This window comes from Lactuca saligna, chromosome 7 (assembly GCF_052625555.1).
Source record: "Lactuca saligna cultivar CGN05327 chromosome 7, ASM5262555v1, whole genome shotgun sequence".
Lineage (NCBI taxonomy): Eukaryota > Viridiplantae > Streptophyta > Magnoliopsida > Asterales > Asteraceae > Lactuca > Lactuca saligna.
The window spans coordinates 7098631-7116556 of record NC_136423.1 but is presented as its reverse complement, the minus strand read 5'-3'; the positions used below and the strand labels follow the sequence as shown (position 1 = coordinate 7116556).

The 17926-nt window shown below is 36.9% G+C and overlaps 2 protein-coding genes across 3 annotated transcripts; one reads left to right on the top strand and one right to left on the bottom strand.

Moving 5' to 3' along the window:
* The first annotated feature begins 7342 nt into the window (after window positions 1-7342).
* On the top strand, window positions 7343-9244 carry LOC145005361 (YCF20-like protein (DUF565)). Its single transcript, XM_078964441.1, has 3 exons — window positions 7343-7453; window positions 8072-8258; window positions 8430-9244. Exons 2-3 carry the CDS (start codon window positions 8080-8082, stop codon window positions 8830-8832), a joined length of 582 nt encoding a protein of 193 aa, XP_078820567.1. The 5' UTR covers window positions 7343-7453; window positions 8072-8079; the 3' UTR covers window positions 8833-9244.
* A 265-nt stretch (window positions 9245-9509) lies between these two features.
* Window positions 9510-11789, bottom strand: LOC145005360 (RNA-binding (RRM/RBD/RNP motifs) family protein). 2 transcript variants are annotated; one of them, XM_078964438.1, is made up of 8 exons: window positions 11638-11789; window positions 10944-11191; window positions 10813-10876; window positions 10611-10678; window positions 10419-10508; window positions 10066-10196; window positions 9849-9992; window positions 9510-9750 (listed from the first exon to the last, which is right to left on the bottom strand). In XM_078964438.1, the coding sequence occupies exons 2-8, from the start codon at window positions 11185-11187 to the stop codon at window positions 9733-9735; spliced, it is 759 nt and encodes a 252-aa protein (XP_078820564.1). In that variant the 5' UTR covers window positions 11188-11191; window positions 11638-11789; the 3' UTR covers window positions 9510-9732. The 2 variants fall into 2 exon arrangements, with proteins under 2 accessions (XP_078820564.1, XP_078820566.1); XM_078964440.1 differs by having other exon boundaries at window positions 10944-11188; window positions 11638-11761.
* Between the last annotated feature and the right edge of the window lie 6137 nt (window positions 11790-17926).

Below are 17926 nucleotides of genomic sequence, written 5' to 3'. Positions count from 1 at the left end.
ACTTGTGCAGGAGGGTGATTTTCGATGGGAACAATTTTAATGATTGGATCCGTAAAATCCGCTTGGACACCCGCTACGAGGACAAGGCATATGTTATTGATAAGGAGTTGAAAGAGGTAAATGCCAACACTGCTACTCCCGAAGCAATCATTGCTTTCAAGACTCACGAGCGAGATGCTATGAAAGTCCATTGCATCATGCTCGCGGCCACGACCGTCGAACTCCAAAAGTTTTACGAGGACTACTACCCCTACGAGATGCATCAAGATTTGATGGATATGTACCATCAAAGCGCGAGGAAGGAAAGGTACGAGATCATCGTTGTGATGATCACTACCAAAATGAAGGGCGGAGAGTCTGTCACAGCCCACCTGTAGAAAATGCAGAGATACGTGGACCGCTTGCTGAAGTAAAATGTTACCTTCAGTTGTTCGACGAGCAGTTTTCGGTGGATTTGGTCCCTATTCCCCTGCGAGGGAATAAGGTTATAGTGGGCATGGATTGGTTGAGTCCCAACGGGGAAGTGATTGATTGCGAGTTACAGCTAGTGAGGGTTCACACTCCCAGTGGGGGAGAGTTAGTGATTCAGGGTGAGAGGCCACAGCGTGGACCAGTTCTTTGTTCAGCCGCGAGGGCGAGGCGCTATTTTCAGCAGGGTTGCGCCGGTTATGTAGCTTATGTTTTGGATGCCCGGGAGAAGGGCAAGATGATAGTTGACGATGTTCCGGTAGTGCGAGACTTTCCAGATGTATTCCCGGAGGATTTACCGAGAATACCTCCTAAGAGGCAGGTCGAGTTTGGGATCGACCTAACTCCTGGTGCAGCTCCGATAGCCAAGGCTCCATACCGGTTAGCTCCCCCTGATATGCAAGAGTTGTCTACGCAGCTGCAGGAGTTGCTAGACAAGGGTTTTATTCGGCCGAGTAGTTCACCTTGGGGAGCGCCGATCCTGTTTGTGAAGAAGAAGGATGGGTCGCACCGTATGTGCATTGACTACCGGGAGTTGAATAAGGTAATGGTGAAGAACCGTTACCCCCTTCCGAGGATAGATGATTTGTTTGATCAGCTTCAGGGGGAGTCTTGGTTCTCCAAGATCGACCTACGCTCCGGATATCACCAGATGCGAGTTAGAGGCGAAGATGTGCAGAAGACTGCTTTCAGGACCCGTTATGGTCATTATGAGTTCGTGGTGATGCCTTTTGGGCTCACTAATGCTCCAGCCGCGTTCATGGATCTTATGAATCGCGTATGCATACCAATGCTGGATCGGTCTGTGATAGTATTCATAGATGATATTCTAGTGTATTCCAAGACTCAGGAGCAGCATGAGGAGCACTTGAGGGAGGTGCTAGAGGTTTTGAGGAGGGAGAGACTTTTCTCAAAGTTCTCCAAGTGCGAGTTCTGGTTGCGTGAGGTGCAGTTCCTAGGTCACCTCATCAACCAGAAGGGTATCTTGGTAGATCCGGCCAAGATTGAGGCCGTGATGCAGTGGGAGGTCCCGAAGTCTCCATCTGAGATTCGGAGCTTCCTAGGTTTGGCAAGGTACTACAAAAGATTCATTCAGGACTTCTCCAAGATAGCAGTACCGCTCACCCGACTGACTAGGAAGTCGGTGGTGTTTCGTTGGGGGCCTGAGCAGCAGGCGGCATTTGAGACCCTCAGGCAGAGGTTGTGCGAGGCTCCGATCCTTACCCTGCCAGAGGGAATAGAGGATTTTGTAGTCTACTGTGATGCCTCAATCACAGGTATGGGAGCAGTATTGATGCAGTGGGGGCATGTGATAGCTTACGTCTCGAGACAGTTGAAGCCTCACGAGGCTAACTATCCTACCCACGATTTAGAGTTGGGGGCAGTGGTGTTTGCCCTCAAGATTTGGAGACATTACCTTTATGGGGTCCGTTGTACCATCTACACGGATCACAAGAGTTTGAGATACCTTATGGATCAGCCGAGTCTAAACATGAGGCAGAGGAGATGGTTGGATGTGCTGAAGGATTATGATTGTGAAATCCTTTACCATCCAAGGAAGGCCAACGTAGTGGCTGACGCCTTGAGCCGAAAGGTGACAGCATCCCCTATCAAAGACTCATGTCTAAGGATGACAGTGATTACTCCGTTGTTGGAACAGATCAGGGAGGCTCAGGTTGAGGGCCTCAAGGAGGAGAGGCAAAAGTGTGAGAGAATAGTGGGTCGAGTAGCTTCGTTTGATTATGATAGGTGGGGGTTGTTGACCCTTCATGGGAGAGTGTGGGTACCGTATGGGGCGGAGTACGGAAGGTGTTGATGGACGAGGCTCATAAGTCTCGATTTTCTATCCACCCAGGGGCGACGAAGATGTATAGAGATCTTCGACCCGATTATTGGTGGCCCTGTTGGATAAGGTGTCTAAGTCCATAACTATTTCTGGTATGTACTTGACCCGACCCGGCATGGTCCATTTGGGTTGCATGGCACCATGCAATTGGATAGACCAAATGAGAGAAATAACACTTGGAGATTATTAATATATTATAAGTTCTAATATATTAATAATATTATTTGATTAGTTTGATCAATAATTAATTTAGAATTAATTAAGTGGTCAAAAGAGAACTAATTAAATATATGGGTTGATTATGTAAATCATCCATATCTTGTATAGTGGGCTAAGAGGCTCCATGGATTATCAAGTTGGGTTCTACCCATAGGATGCTCCATGGGAGTTACAAACCCATGGGTCATGGAAATGAAGAGTCATGACACATTAGGGTTTACATGGTGTAACCCTAGATGTGTCAACACTATATAAGAATCATATTCTCCACCAAAATCGGCTACACTAAGGAAACAAGAGGGCTTGGCCGATTTCAAGAAGTGTGTGTTCTCTCATAAGTTTTTCCAAGAGCATTTGGTGTTGTGTGAAGCATTTGAGGCATCACACTTGGGGTGCTAGGCTCACAAGGTTTCAAGGAACACAAGCAACAACAAGGTAAGTTATTCTATCTATCATTAAAGTTAAAATTGTTCCCATGTATGCTAGATAGGAATATAGCCTTGGAATTCAACTTTGCATGATAATTAGACAAACATAGATCCAAGGTTATTAGGGTTGCATGTACACTTAGGAAGTGTTAGAATGCTCAAAACCCATCAGGCCCTGCATGAAGCAGGATGTTGCTTGGTATGTAGAGAGGTGCCTGACCTGCAGGAAGGTCAAGGCAGAACACCAGAGGCCTCACGACAAGATGCAGCCGTTAGACATTCCCGTGTGGAAATGGGAGGACATCACCATGGATTTTATCACTAAGCTTCCCAGGACCGCACGTAGGGTAGATTCGATTTGGGTGGTAGTGGATTGGTTGACGAAGAGTGCTCATTTCATACCGATTCAGGAGAGCATATCGGCGGAAAAGTTAGCCGATATCTATGTGCGGGAGGTAGTTGCACGTCATGGAGTGCCGGTATCAGTGGTGTCAGACCAAGACGTCCGTTTTACATCCAGATTCTGGAAGCGGTTTCATGACGAGATGGGTACTCGTCTCCATTTCAGCATCGCTTTCCACCCTTAGAAGGACGGGCAGAGCGAGAGGACGATTCAGACTCTCGAGGATATGCTTCGGGCATGTGTCCTAGACTTCGGGGGCAGTTGGGATACGTATCTTCCGTTAGCGGAATTTTCGTATAACAACAGTTATCATGCGAGCATTGATTGACCTCCCTTTGAGATGCTTTATGGGAGGAAGTGCAGGACTCTAATTTGTTAGGGCGAGGTCGGTCAACGGGTCATTGGGAGCACGGAGGTGGTGCTCAAGACGACCGAGTTGATTCAGCAAGTTCGTAGTAGGCTGCAGACTGCGCAGAGTCGGTAGAAGAGCTACGCCGACAGGAGGCGTTCAGATTTAGAGTTCCGGGTAGGCGACATGGTCCTTCTTAAGGTCTCACCTTGGAAAGGTGTCATCAGGTTTCGGAAGAGGGGCAAGCTGGGCCCCATATTCATTGGTCCTTTCAGAGTTTTGGCCCGAGTGGGTCGGGTTGCTTATCGGTTGGATCTTCCGGCAGAGCTTAGCCAGATCCACAACACTTTCCATGTGTCTCAGTTGAGGAAGTGTTTGGTGGATGAGTCAGCAGTTGTTCCTTTAGAAGATATTCAGGTTGATAGCAGCTTGAATTATATTGAGAGGCCGGTCGCGATTCTAGATCATAAAGCAAAGACCTTGAGGAACAAGGTAATTCAGCTAGTGAAGGTGCAGTGGGAGCACCGGAAGGGGTCTGAGTGGATGTGGGAGGCTGAGGATGAGATGAGAGAGCACTACCCAGAGTTATTTGCAGATTCAGCCGTAGCAGACTTCGAGGACAAAGTCTGAGTTAAGTGGGGGAGAATTATAACGACCCGTCTATGGTATGTTGTTTCTTTATTATTTATTTAGAAGTTTGCAGAGGGACTCGGCGAGTCTATGGCCCGACTCGTCGAGTAGAGACGGGATCTTGTGCAGCGTATAGATCGGCGACTCGGCGAGTCCACCTGCCATGTAGAAACCCTAAATCCCCGGGTTTGCACCCTATTTAAACCATCATATGAGCCCCAAACTCGTCTCCTTCACCCTCAAAGCATCATTTAGCAAACCCTAACCATTTCCTTGAGCTTTGAGCATTTCTTGTGTGAATCTTGAAGTTTTGAAGAGAAGAAGGAGGCTAGATCCAAAGGAGAAGAAGAAGATCCAAGGTCTTGCACCCATTCCAGAGTTTATTGAGGTAATAACCGGATTCCTCCTGTTTCTATGATTGATTCTCCTTTATAAGCATATTTAGCCCATTTTATCCATCCCTTATCTTGTTCATAGTAGACAAATCATATTAGATTGATTAGCTTTCGGATCTAGCCATGTTTCAGTTCCCAAAAACGTAGATTTATCAACTTTATGGAGCCATTTTGCATGATATCCCTAGATCTACTCTTCCAAGTGCCTTTTTAGCCTTTATATCCTTTTTCATGCATATGTACATGTAAAGTTAGAAACTTTACGTGGTAAACCAGCCTTAGGAACTCAGATCTATTAATTGTATGCAGTGGTTTTGATTAGAATCGAGTTTTTAGTAATTGCATGCTTGTGACTCGGCGAGTCGTTCTTCAGACTCGGCGAGTCAAGTCGCGAGTCCCCGATCTTTCCTCTTTGAGTGATTCCAAGTGGGGACCAGTGAGTATTAGAATGGACTCAGTGAGTCGGAGGTTAGGCTCAGTAATGGAGGAACTCGACGAGTTGTTCATACAACTCGGCGAGTCTAAGACAATCATCTTAGATTCAAGAACAACTCGTCGAGTTGTTCTTACAACTCAGATGCAGATGGCCTGAGTGTTAGAATAGAATGGGAACTCGTCGAGTTTATGCCATACTCGACGAGGAGCAGCAAGCAGGGTTTAGAAATGAGAGTAGGGACTCGGCGAGTTGGCGGCCCAACTCGGCGATTCAGGTCAACTGTAAGTTAACTTTGACCAGAAGAGTTGACTTTGACTAGGAGATTTGACTTTAGCCAGGGGTAAAAGAGTCATTTTACCCCAATGCAGTTATTAGTATTTGATTGAGTGTATTTGTGGAATTGTAGCCGGGGAGATACCGGAGCAGCAGCAGATAGCTTCCAGAGCCACACACTCAGCAGCCAGATCACGAGGTGAGTTTCCTTCCAGTAGGAACGGGTCTAAGGCCACAATACCGGCCCGTTTAGCTAGTAGTAGTTTCCGGACTTCGGTCCGATGCAGATCTTAGTATATTTGATGCCTTCGTGGCTCAGACAGGATTTTATGTGTTATGTGTTCTGGGTTACAGCCCGATGCAGTATGCAGTTTATGTGTTCATGCTAGTTGATATGTTTATGTTATGCTATGTTCAGCAGTTCTGGACTTCGGTCCGATGCAGTTAGTTCCGGACTTCGGTCCGATGCAGGAGGCAAGGCCTCAGTAGTTCCGGACTTCGGTCCGATGCAGAGGGCAAGGCCCTGGTTAGTTCCAGACTTCGGTCCGATGCAATTTCCGGACTTCGGTCCGATGCAATGGGCAAGGCCCAGTATGTGTTTATATGTATTGTATGGTATGTGGTAGTTTGGGGGAGCTCACTAAGCTTCGTGCTTACAGTTTCAGTTTTGGTTTCAGGTACTTCCGCAAGCAAAGGGAAGAGCTCGGGTTGATGGCATCGCAGACACCACAGTTTCAGTTGTCCTGGGAGATGTTCTAGTCTTTCATAAATATGATTGATACAGTTTTGATACAGTCTATATAATCATTTGTTACTGTTTTGATATATTGACGTATGAGTTTTACTTTGTGATATTATCTTAGTATTTTTAGTAATCGTTAAACAAAAATTTTTGGATCGTATTTTGGGATGTTTCATAGTCACTGATTTTTTTCTCAACATTTGACCATTTATTTATTATTATTTTTTTCACATTTAGTCATTGTAACCGGCTAACTCCAGGTTCTTCCGAAATATTTTTGTACCCATTTAGTCCTTATGATCGGTTTATTCATCTTTTGCTCACATCTTAAATGAGATAATCGTAAATGAGGTGATCACATACGTGGCTCGTCCCTTACATATATCAGTAACCTAATTAACAAATCGGTCAAATGATATTGGTACATTAGTTTTCTCCAAGCATAAAATGTTTTTTACTTCGGTTTTATCTATATCCATAGCAGACAATGAGATTCTTCGTTTTAGAAGTGCAAATTTGAGTTAGGAGGAACCAATCACAAAGAATCTCGTTGTCTGCTATGGAGATGGATGTAACTTTTTGCTTGGTTCTTCTTTTGCCTTGGTAGTGCAAATTCTTTTAGAGACTTTCTTGACTCTTTTGTCTTGGAAGTGCACATTCGAGTTGGGAGGAAGCAATCACAAAGAATCTCATTGTCTATTATGAATATAGATAAAACCAAATTCAAAGACATATTCTGTTTGACGAAAACTAAGACACTGATATTATTTAACCGATTCGTGAATTAAGTTACTGATATAAGTTAGGACAAACCATGTATGAGAAACCTCATTATTGATTATCTCAAGTAGCATGTCTTGAGCAAAATCTAAAAAATATGTTCACAAGAAGTAAATGTTATTAAGGACTAAATGTGTGCAAAGTATACATTATATTACCCTATTAACTTATTTTTCCGATTAAACCTGAAATAACCGGTTATAAGGACCAAATGTTGAAAAAAAAAAAACAGTAATTAAATATATACCAAAATAGAAAATACATTACCTAGTCATTATTATCCTAGATAATATAATCAAATTTATTAAAATCAATAAAAAAAAAATTAAAATAAGTAGACGTGGGTGAGTTGGTCGTGCGCGTGTGTGTTGTTTTGGCCTGTATTTTGCTACTAATCCGCCCCTAATTTTCCACACGCACGGAATCCCGTGGGAGGATTCTGACGTCTTCCCCTCCACAGCACCATCGATCGAAAATTACTCAGGTACCTATCGCCTGTCAAACTCCTTCCTTATTGCTTCTTTCCGCCATGTTCATCCATCAATTTTGCATTTTCAATTTAATCCCATTTGATGAGCTCAACCATGGGATGAATTTAGGTTCATAAGTTTTGAAACCCCACCCTTGATTAGTTACTACGCTTGTTTGAACTAATTCAAAGTCTTACTCGTTTTTGTTGTTCTGGGAATTGAAGTAATGAAGATGCGATGTAGGTCATATCTAGTCCAAGTGATAGAATAGAGGGAGACCGTTGAAACTAGTATACAATTTTGTATTTCATCAAATCCTATTTGATGAGTTAAGTTATTAGACCAACTTATTAAGATGAATTTAGGTGCATCAACCTTCAAAACCCCTATTATTTACACTGCTTACTTGAATGAATTTGATGCAATTCAATGTAGGTCCGATGTAGTTGAAGTGATAAAATATATGGAGAAATAATAGTATGAACTTATAGAATTTAGGTTATATCAGTCCTTATAAAGAAACTCATCGTTGTATTCCTTTATAAGCTATACATTGCACAACAAGAATAGCAAATGGTAACCCCTTTCCTGATGCCAAAAACCAATTAATGCTATCAAAACATGGTTTACAGGCTCCTGCATGATTCCAGCAATTCTAATGCCATCACCTGGCTATCCCAATAAGCTTTGTACAAGTGTATATTCAAGATCAAAGGTGTCATCTACTCTCTTAAAAACTTCATCCTCATTTCAGAAGACATTGTATGCTCGGTTTTGGATCTTCCATTTGACACAACCTTTTCTTAACAAGGCCTCCATGTGAGTAAAATCTTCCTTTTGTTCCATTAAATGCATGTCAAAACATTGTACAATACACCTTGTTATGTCATGTCCTACATTAACGAACGAGACTTAAATTATGTAATGTGGTCCAAACTTACGGTTTTAGGAAGCTTGACACCGTCTTAATTGTTAGTTTTTTATGCATAGGAGGAAAGTGTCACGTATAAGAAGCAGTGCAGATGGAAGCGGCTTAAACCCTTCAGCCCCAAATAACAACAGTAGAGGGACAAGGCTTATCAGGGCCTTACAAGCTTTTCAAATCAGATTAAGTGAAAGAATTAAAGACTTGAGAAAAGATCTTCCAATGAAACTTTTGTTTTTCTTGACGGGTTTTTATTGTTCAACGGCTTTCGCAACAGTTATAGGACAAACGGGTGATTGGGATATTCTTTCGGCTGCTTTGGCTGTGGTGGTTGTTGAGGGGATTGGGGCCCTCATGTATACGGGGTCTTTTCCTTTGTTTGATAAGGTGAGGAAGTTGGTTACCATGTTTAATTATTGGAAGGTTGGTCTTTCTATGGGTCTTTTTTTGGATTCTTTTAAGTATTAGAGGTGTTTTGTCGCTCAACGAATCTTTTTTTTAGTGAAAATTAGGGGTGACCTAAGAGATCACTTGGGCATTTAGTGCCCTTCATTCAGTAAAAATATGTCAGTTAACATGAGAGAGGTAAATCACAGTATCCCAGATACAGATACAAGAAAAGTTACTAACAAAATACCGGTTTGGATTTGGAAGAAGAATGGCAGTTAAAATTCATGCCAACATGAGATACAGGATATGCACACCATTTTACGTCAACCTTTTGGTCCCATGTAATGTATAGAGGAAATTAATTTTTGGTAGTTGTTGCTTTAGGACATAAACCTTATTTTTATTTGAAATGATGACTAGATAGTGAGGTTTATTTTGTATATGATAAAAGGGCAGATAACGTACATGTTTTTATGTATTAAAGATTCAATTTAACATACATTTATTAGGATTTATTGGTTAAATGAAATGAGATGTAGAGTATAATGGAACAAACACGGTAATTGAAATACAGAAATTTAGAAATGGAATGAATTGTTATATGAAAATTTTATACTACATGTAAATACAAAACTCAACTAATGCTAAAATAAAAAAAAATCTTTGTTTTTGTTATTTTTTAGAAAATAAAGTGTTATTCTAATTAAAACCACGAAAATTTTGAAGAAAAAAAAATGACATTACAATTGCATAAATAGAAAAGAAGACATCAAAGCAAACTTAAAACTAGAGGGCGAATTAGTATATAGCATCTTGTATTATTAATTAACATCCTTAAAATAAAAACCAATCAACTCGACTCATATAAAACAAGTCTATTCTACTGCCTTTCAGCAATGACAACAAAATTGGTGTGATTACAAGAGGCTTGAAGCTCAAGTATCATATCATAGTAAACACGCGATGAAAGCAAACCCTTCATGAACCACCGAAAACCTACAAGGAGCAATACAAATGAGGGTTAACCAACATGCCTCCAATTTCAAATAATATTCACATTTAAATATAAATTCAAATAAATAAATAATCCTTACCCCAGCCAATACATCTTTTGAGAGTCCAGCCTTTTTCTTTTCTGCATTGTCTCTAACTGGTTTTGTTTGAGGGAATTGACGAGTAACTTTTGCTGCCTGCGGCTCCTCAGAAGTCGATCCAGCCGCTTGCTGGATCTTATGTCTCTGCACACAAGGGTAAAATGGTCATTTCACCATCCAAGAAATAAGTTGTAGAAGTAGTAGTAAAATATCATACCTTCTTCAATCGTTCATCTATGGAACTTAAAGCACGAGACTGATCAACTTTTGCAAGGTAAAAGTCCCTCTCCTTTTTAGCAGCTGATAGTTCCAATTCCAGTTTTTGCTCCCTTGTAGCATTCTTGTATGCTGTGTGTATTACAATCTACAAGCAATCAACTCAACAACACAAACACACATGAAAGAAACAGCAACTTACTTTCATTTTTTTTTTCTATTATAATTTATAGCATTCTACTTTCATTTTTTTCTTATTAAACAAATCAGTGGAAGATAAAGTAAGTTACTATAGTATTTCTTGCATTCAACCCCAATAAAAAGGTTAAATGAGATGGTAAACTAAAGGTATACCTATCTCTTCTGTGAGATGATCCCATTTGAATTTACTCAAATATTTGATGTTCCAAAGGTCATAATAGAATGACGACTTCTTCCTCCCACCTAATCTTGCAAGGAAAAAGGAAAAGGAATCCATAACTAAATACTAGTAATTAGCAACTTCTCAATCATAATTAGAACTAAATAGAAATATATATGATTTACCTATTTGTTCACCATTCAACATTGAAGCAGTTCTTTTGGCAACAACCTTGTTGGTAAATTCTACCCATCTGCATGCATACAAGTGTAAGTATATTCTAAAGAAGCCATGAATCAAGAGAAACACAATCCAAATCCAAAGTTAAGAGTTAAAAAGAAGGCATTAAAGACTAAATAAAAGTAGGATATTATACAAATTACATACCCTTCTGTGAATCCTTGGCCACGATAGCCACCAGCTTTTTTACGATGCACATGAGCTGAAGGATCTGTAGATATTTTTATAGTTACTTGAAGAATCAAATTCATTAAGTAAAATAAAAAAGTAAAAGTAACCTTCAGGTGTGAGATAAATTCTTTCAAGCTCTCCAAATTGGGATAGAATTTGACGAAGCTTTATAGGATCCATACGTGGAGGAATTCGACTCAAATAGCATACCCCACGCTTATCAGCCTTAGCAGCTTCCTTCAATAAACGTCTTTTTCTTTTCACTTTTCTTTCTGCCTTCAATTTTTCTACCTCTTTATCAGTCTGTTCCTTTTTGGAATCCTCTCCTTTGACTAGTTCTTCCTCGGACATTCTTCTGAAAGTTGTTTAATATGATTAGCTTTACTGCATATGTTTTTCCTGGGTTTGGTGGTTTAGCAATATACTTATAATTCAAATAACAACGCACACCAAGTGTTTGTTAATACGCCAATGATAATATAGAATTTTAGCTAGACAATAAAACGCTCCAAAACTCTGTCTATTCGTAAATAAACCATAATTAACATCTTTCTATAGCAAAAAGAGGAAGTCGATGATGCTAATCAGTACTCAAAACGGCAAAACCCTAAAGCCAAACTGCTTAAGGAACACAGGTTTGTCATATCCACCCAAGAACCTAATTTACAACATAAAGATACGACGAATTCAATAATCGCTTTGGTTTAAACCCAGTTTAGTCCTTTAGGTTTCAGCACAAAGGAGAGAAATATCGACTTTATTTTAGAATCACTGAAAAATCAAAAACCCTAATTTACTTACCGCCTATGTGCTGCTGGTTGGAAAAATCCGAGCAGTCCGGTGACTCTGATAAACGGCTGAGGCTCTAGCTGTAGCCTGTAGGCGTGTAATGGGGGTTCTGAGGAGAGCCTGCGAAGGGGACGGGGAGGTTTATAATCGAGTTTTTACTTTTACGCCTTGTCACAGTGTTTTTTTTTTTTTTTTTTTTTTTTTTTTTTTTTTTTTGTGAATTTAGTAAGGGTTTGAAAAGTTTGAAAATTTTGACACAGAGATAAAGAAAAATATTCATTATTCGATTTTGAAGAAAATGAAAAGAAAATTTTAAGTTTTTATATTCCCGAGTTAGAAGGAAAAAAAATAAAACTTAAAATTTTCCTTTCACTCACTTTCTTCCCAAATCCGGCCAATTTGGGAGGAAAATTTGGAAGGAAAAAAATAACTCCAAAATCTTTTTTCTCTCATCACTTTCCTTCCATTAATAAAATTCGGGAACACGATTTTCCTACGACACCCCTCACTTTTCTTTCATATCCTCTTATTTTTCTCCTTAAGTAGAACTCGGAAACAATGCGTAAAAGAGAAAGGGAAAATAACTTAACAGGTTAATCATTTTTATCGTTTTGTTCACATTTATGTAACTTCTTTATATTTGTATACATTTGACGATTTAACTTGTTATATGTGCTCACATATTGCTATTAATGGTAATATGTGAACAAATTAACAAGTTAAATGATTAAATGTATACAAAAAAAAAAAAAAAAAAAAAGAATTGTCTAAATGTGAACAAAACGAAAACCTAATTACTCTGATAATTCATTTTCCTCACTTTTAATAACGATTTTATTTTTCATATTTGTTTGTATTATTTTTTTCAAAAGTTATTTTTAAAATATCCATAATTTTCTAAATATTAATTAAATATTGATCAATTTTAAACTTATCTTTTTAATTAATAAATATATTTTTGTTTTGTGAAATATTTTATATGGCCTTTTATAATTTTTTCTTTTATTTTATTAGTATATACAGTATTTTTAAGTAAATAGGAACAAACAATAAAATTAAATATGTAACAATAAGTATGGATGATCTTTTAAAAAAATAAAAAGAAAATAATACTTAGCAAATAAAAAACAAAAAAAAAGTCTATATAATGTAAATGTTTTAAAATTATTCCAATTTTTTCATACTTTTTAATTAGAAGTTTATAAACTTTTAATTTTTTTAATACAACGTTTTAAACTAGTATTTAATAGAAGTATTTTCAAATGTTATAAAAAAATATTAAATTGTCATATAAAATCTGTTAAACACTTTTAAAATATTGTAAAAGAAAATTTAGAAATAAATATATGAAAGTTATAAAAAAAATGTATGAAAATCTATTAAAAAAGTTAAAAGCTTTTAAGAAATTTTTTTAACATTTATAAAACATTTGGTTTAAAAACACTTGTATTAAAATTATATGAAAGTATAAAAATAGTTTTAAAAAAATTATAATTAATGTTTAAAATATTGTATTAGAAAACCATGAAAAATATCATAAAGATGTTGTAAAAATTATAAAAATTCTTAAGAAATCTGTAAAAAGAAATTGTATTGAATTCTTGTGATCATTTTTTTTTCTATTTAACTTTTACATCTTTCGTACTTTTATTCAAAAGAATACGATTTCAATTTATATACTTCTTAGTTTAAAAAGATTATTTTTAGATTATGTTCCATGTACTAGTTAAAATGCTAGCTGATAAAAAATAACGTTTATTAAAACTAACTTAAAAACAAACAAAAAATATAAAATAACATAAAAGGACATTTAAAATAATGTGTTTCTAGAATTAATTAAGGGGTATATTTGAAAAAATTCTAAAAAACTAGTTTAAGTAGCATTTTAAAAAAACTAGCTTATAAGTTAACTAATACATTTATTTTTAATTTGTCAAAGATAACAATTTAAAAATCTCGAAAGTTAAACTAATTTATCAATTAGATGTGGCACGTCAAACATATATATCCGTGCTTGAAAAATTCATGGAATTTTATGAGACAAGCAAATGTATGTCTGACTATATATTTTTGGGTGTCAAAAACATTTAGAAAAAAATAATAACATAAAGTATATTTATTTATTATTTTCAAAACTTTTTATTTCAAAAAACTTAAAAGAAAAGAGTTCAAAAATAAACAAAAATTACCATAAGTGATGTTAGAATATGTAAAATATAAACAAGTGATGTTAGAATATGTAAAATATAAAAATATGAGTTTTGAACCTTCAATCATTGGTTACGGTTAATCGAATTTAAAACAAGATTTATTTCATATTTATTATAGAATTATGTTGTTGATTAGGGATGAGCAAAAGGACCGAACCGAACCGGAACCGGGAACCGGTTTCGGCCAAAATCAAGAACCGAACTGGCCCGGCGGTTCTACCGGTTCCCGGTTCCTACCGGTTCTTGTCGTGTCTTCAAATGTTGGAACCGGTCCTTGAAAAATAGCATCATACGGTTCCGGTTTTTGCCGGTTCTACCGGTTCCGGTTATATCGGTTCCGGTTCCTACCGGTTTCCGGTTCCAAAAATCTACAAAAATAACGTCCCGGTCCCGGCCCGACCGGTTCCATTGGGTTCCGGTACCGGTTCCGACCGGTTCCCCGGTCCATTTGCTCATCCCTATTGTTTATTATAGAATATTGTTTACTCGACCTATATATTCTTATGATATTGATTTTCAATTATTTTATAGCCATTCATTTATTATTTTTTTATAATGATTGTGTTATCTATTTTTAGAGATATAATACAAATATCTATTGATCAAAATAATATAAAGTATTATACATTTTTACAAGGTAAAAAGATACATGTGCAATATGCAACATCAATCAACCGTAAAACATAATCATAGAGTGTGTATAATGCACCCAGAAGGAAAGAGGTTTTGGTCAAGTTTCTAAATTTTTGTTGTTTATTTGATTTCCATATTTTACATGATAAAAATTCAATTTTATTTTAATATTTGATATTTTTGGTAAGCCGATATTAAAATATTAAATAAATAAAAGTGGTCAGTCTATTGGTTGTGGAGGGCATTGGGGGGGTATAAGGAAAGAGGTTTTGGTAAAAAGATATTTATTGATCAAAGTATAATATAAATATGATACATTTTTACAAGGTAAAAAGATACATGTGCAATACACAACCTCAATCAACAGTAAAACGTAGTCATAGAGTGTGTATAATGCACCTAGAAGGAAAGAGGTTTTGGTCAAGTTTCTAAAATTTTGGTTTTTACTTGATTTCCATATTTTACATGATAAAAATTCTTTTTTTTTTTAGTATTTGATATTTTTGGTAGGCCGATATTAAAAGGTTGTGGATGGGATTAGGGCCCTCCTGTATACAAGGTATTTTCCTTTGTTTGATAAGATGAGGAAGTTGGTTGCCTTGTTTATGATGGGTTTTCTAGGTTATTAAATTTTACATGTGGCGGAAAAACACTTAGACCCTTAACTTCACATGCAAACTAGAAATGATTTGTGTTTTCTCTTTTAACAACAACTAACTATGAATATCAAGAAACCCTATGAGAGAGGCTATGAAATCAAAATTCACTTCAAATTAGGGTTACATACCTTTTGATTGTTATTGCAAAAAAATCAAAATAGAATCCTTCTTCAAACTCTTAGAAAGCTAGCACCAAAGGAATTGATGCATCTAATGGTTTGTATCCAAAACCCTAGTAGCAAGAAGACTTGAAGAGAGAGGATGCTTAAACAAAATTTTGGCTCTATGAGGCAATAAGGAGTGGACAAACATAATAAGAGCCACGAAAGAGTTTATATAGTTGAAGGAAACTTGAGGCCAAAGCTAAGGCTTTAGAGATAAGGCCCTAATTAATTAATATAATAATCAAGCTGCATTATCTCTTTGTCCTAAGCCTCATGAATGAAAATTCTAATTTATTCCTTTCCATATTTCCTTCAGCCCCATCACATGGGGTTCTAGAGTTTTCTTGCTTCAATTTTCAATAAATAACCAAATAGTCATTGTACTTTTAATCAATTCAATTAATCCCAAAATTAATTCCTTATTAATATATTAATCGTATAATATATTAATAAACTATTTATTCCAAACTATTAATCATATAATAAATTAGCAATTTAGCCTCTTCCTCCAAAATTCATTCAATCCAAATACTAGTTTTGAGGACAACCCAAAAAGGATTTTGTTTCTAATTCAAGAATATATCAATTTAATTATTGGCTTAGACACCCTAATCCAACAATCTCCCACTTAGATAAGTCTATAACTACAATTGCAAGTATAGACCTTGAAATATCAGCAAAGAGTGTTTTCCAAAGCCACTGTCAAACTCTGATTCAAATCAACCATTGGCCCCAAGATAAGTGATCGGTTATTCCTTCATTCTTCAAGATATCGTATGAACTCGAGACATGGATCAAAATCGATATCATTGTCCAAAATTATATTTAAGGACTGTAAAGACTTAATTGGGCTTCAAATTGAACACATAAATTAGTCCTAGCTGGGCCCAACACTATATATAGGCAATATCAAATCATCGAGGGGCCCAATGATATCGTTTTTCCTGTTAGGGCAAAAGGAACGAATTACATTGACTACATGGTCATACAATTCACACATCAAATCACACATGCAGTTACCCTTTATAACATCCAGTTACAAGATGCGTTTGAGTAAACCAATGCATAACTAATTTGTAAACAATGAACTATATATCTCTATTTTAAGAATAGAATATATTATCGTCTTAAAATTACTTGTGACAAGATCCATGAAGTAATCTCTTAGTGTGGGTTTATCCAATACTTAAAATTCATATTTTCAAAGTACTCATGAATATTGTAGCAATTCAAATTGTAATGTATTAACCTCAATTGACAATCTACAATCAATTCATGATAGTCTTAATTTACTACTTACTTTCAAAAGTATGAACGATAGTGGAAGTTTGAATGATTCAAATTGCTCAAGAGGTGCAAACATGCAAAAAAAAAAACACAAGAATAAATAATTGAATAAGGCAGTATGATACTCATAAATAATTCTCTATTATTCATTCACCAAATCAATTACATTTATTTTTGTTACAAGTTTCAAACATATCACCTAACTACTAAAACTAATATCTTCTCTTAGGCCTATGCTCTTAGCATGCTGGTAGAGTTTGACTCTGCTCAAAGTCTCTGTAAAAGGATCAACAACATTATCTTCTGATGATACTCTCTTCACCAGAAGGTGTCCTTGTTCTAGGCGATGTCGAATGTAATGATACTTTCGGTTGATATGCTTGGATCTACCATGATCCTTTGGTTCTTTTGTGAAAGTAAGCGTGCCTTTATTATCACAAAATAGTTCCATGAGTTCCTAAATAGTTGGAATGAATCCAAGATCTCTGATAAAGTTCTTCAACCAAGCCTCTTCCTTCGATGCTTCAATCGCTGCAATGTACTCAAAATTACACGTGGAATCAGCCATTGTGTCTTGTTTAGAACTTTTCCAAGTAACCACTCCTCCATTCAGTAAGAACACCCAACCAAAATGTAATGTCCGAGATTTATTAGGTATTGTATTGCTTTTTAATCAAGTTATAATTATTAAATGTTGGGATTTTGGGGCAGAGCGTACGTTGGGCGTACAGGGTGTACACATGGCGTACACATATGAGGCGCAGATCGAGGGACTCCCATGCGTATGTTGGGCGTAGGGAAACCAAATGCAAACCCTAAATTTTAGGGTTTTCACCCTATTTAAACAACTGATAACCTTCAAAACCATTATCCTCTCAGCCTCCTTTGTTCTCTCAGTGCCCAAATCGAACCCTAACCCCATTGTATGTATCTTGAGCTCACTTTGAACATTTTGGTGTTATTTTGGTGGTTTTAAAGAAGAAGGTGCTTGAAGGAGGAGCAAGAGCTTGGAGAAGGCTTGTAGATCCAAAAGTTTTGCATCATTTCTAACCCATTAGAGGTATAAAGCTCTAAACTTGATCATTGCATTCTTAGATCTATTTTTGGGGTATTTTGTGTTACATTTTGGTCCCATATTTGAGGTCCTTTGAGTTTTAGAAGATTCTGTCCAAATGAGCTGTCCTTTTTGGCTCTTGAAGGTGTTTAGAATCATAAAAATCAGGTCTTGATGGTTAAGCCACAACCATGCAAGTGTTAGATGGTCACAAAGTATGTTTAAGTACTTAAATCATGTATTAACCCCCATCCATGCATGCAAGGACATAAAGTTTATAACTTTATGGTTTAG

Bases quoted from the DNA above. Each gene is read 5' to 3' on its own strand.
- LOC145005361 (XM_078964441.1), top strand. From the start codon at position 8,080: ATGATTCCAGCAATTCTAATGCCATCACCTGGCTATCCCAATAAGCTT. The intron at 8,259-8,429 runs GTGAGTAAAATC...TTTTATGCATAG, and splicing joins TTTCTTAACAAGGCCTCCAT to GAGGAAAGTGTCACGTATAA.
- LOC145005360 (XM_078964438.1), bottom strand. From the start codon at position 11,187: ATGTCCGAGGAAGAACTAGTCAAAGGAGAGGATTCCAAAAAGGAACAG. The intron at 10,679-10,812 runs GTATGTAATTTG...GTATGCATGCAG, and splicing joins GGCCAAGGATTCACAGAAGG to ATGGGTAGAATTTACCAACA. The intron at 10,197-10,418 runs GTATACCTTTAG...TAATACACACAG, and splicing joins TCATCTCACAGAAGAGATAG to CATACAAGAATGCTACAAGG.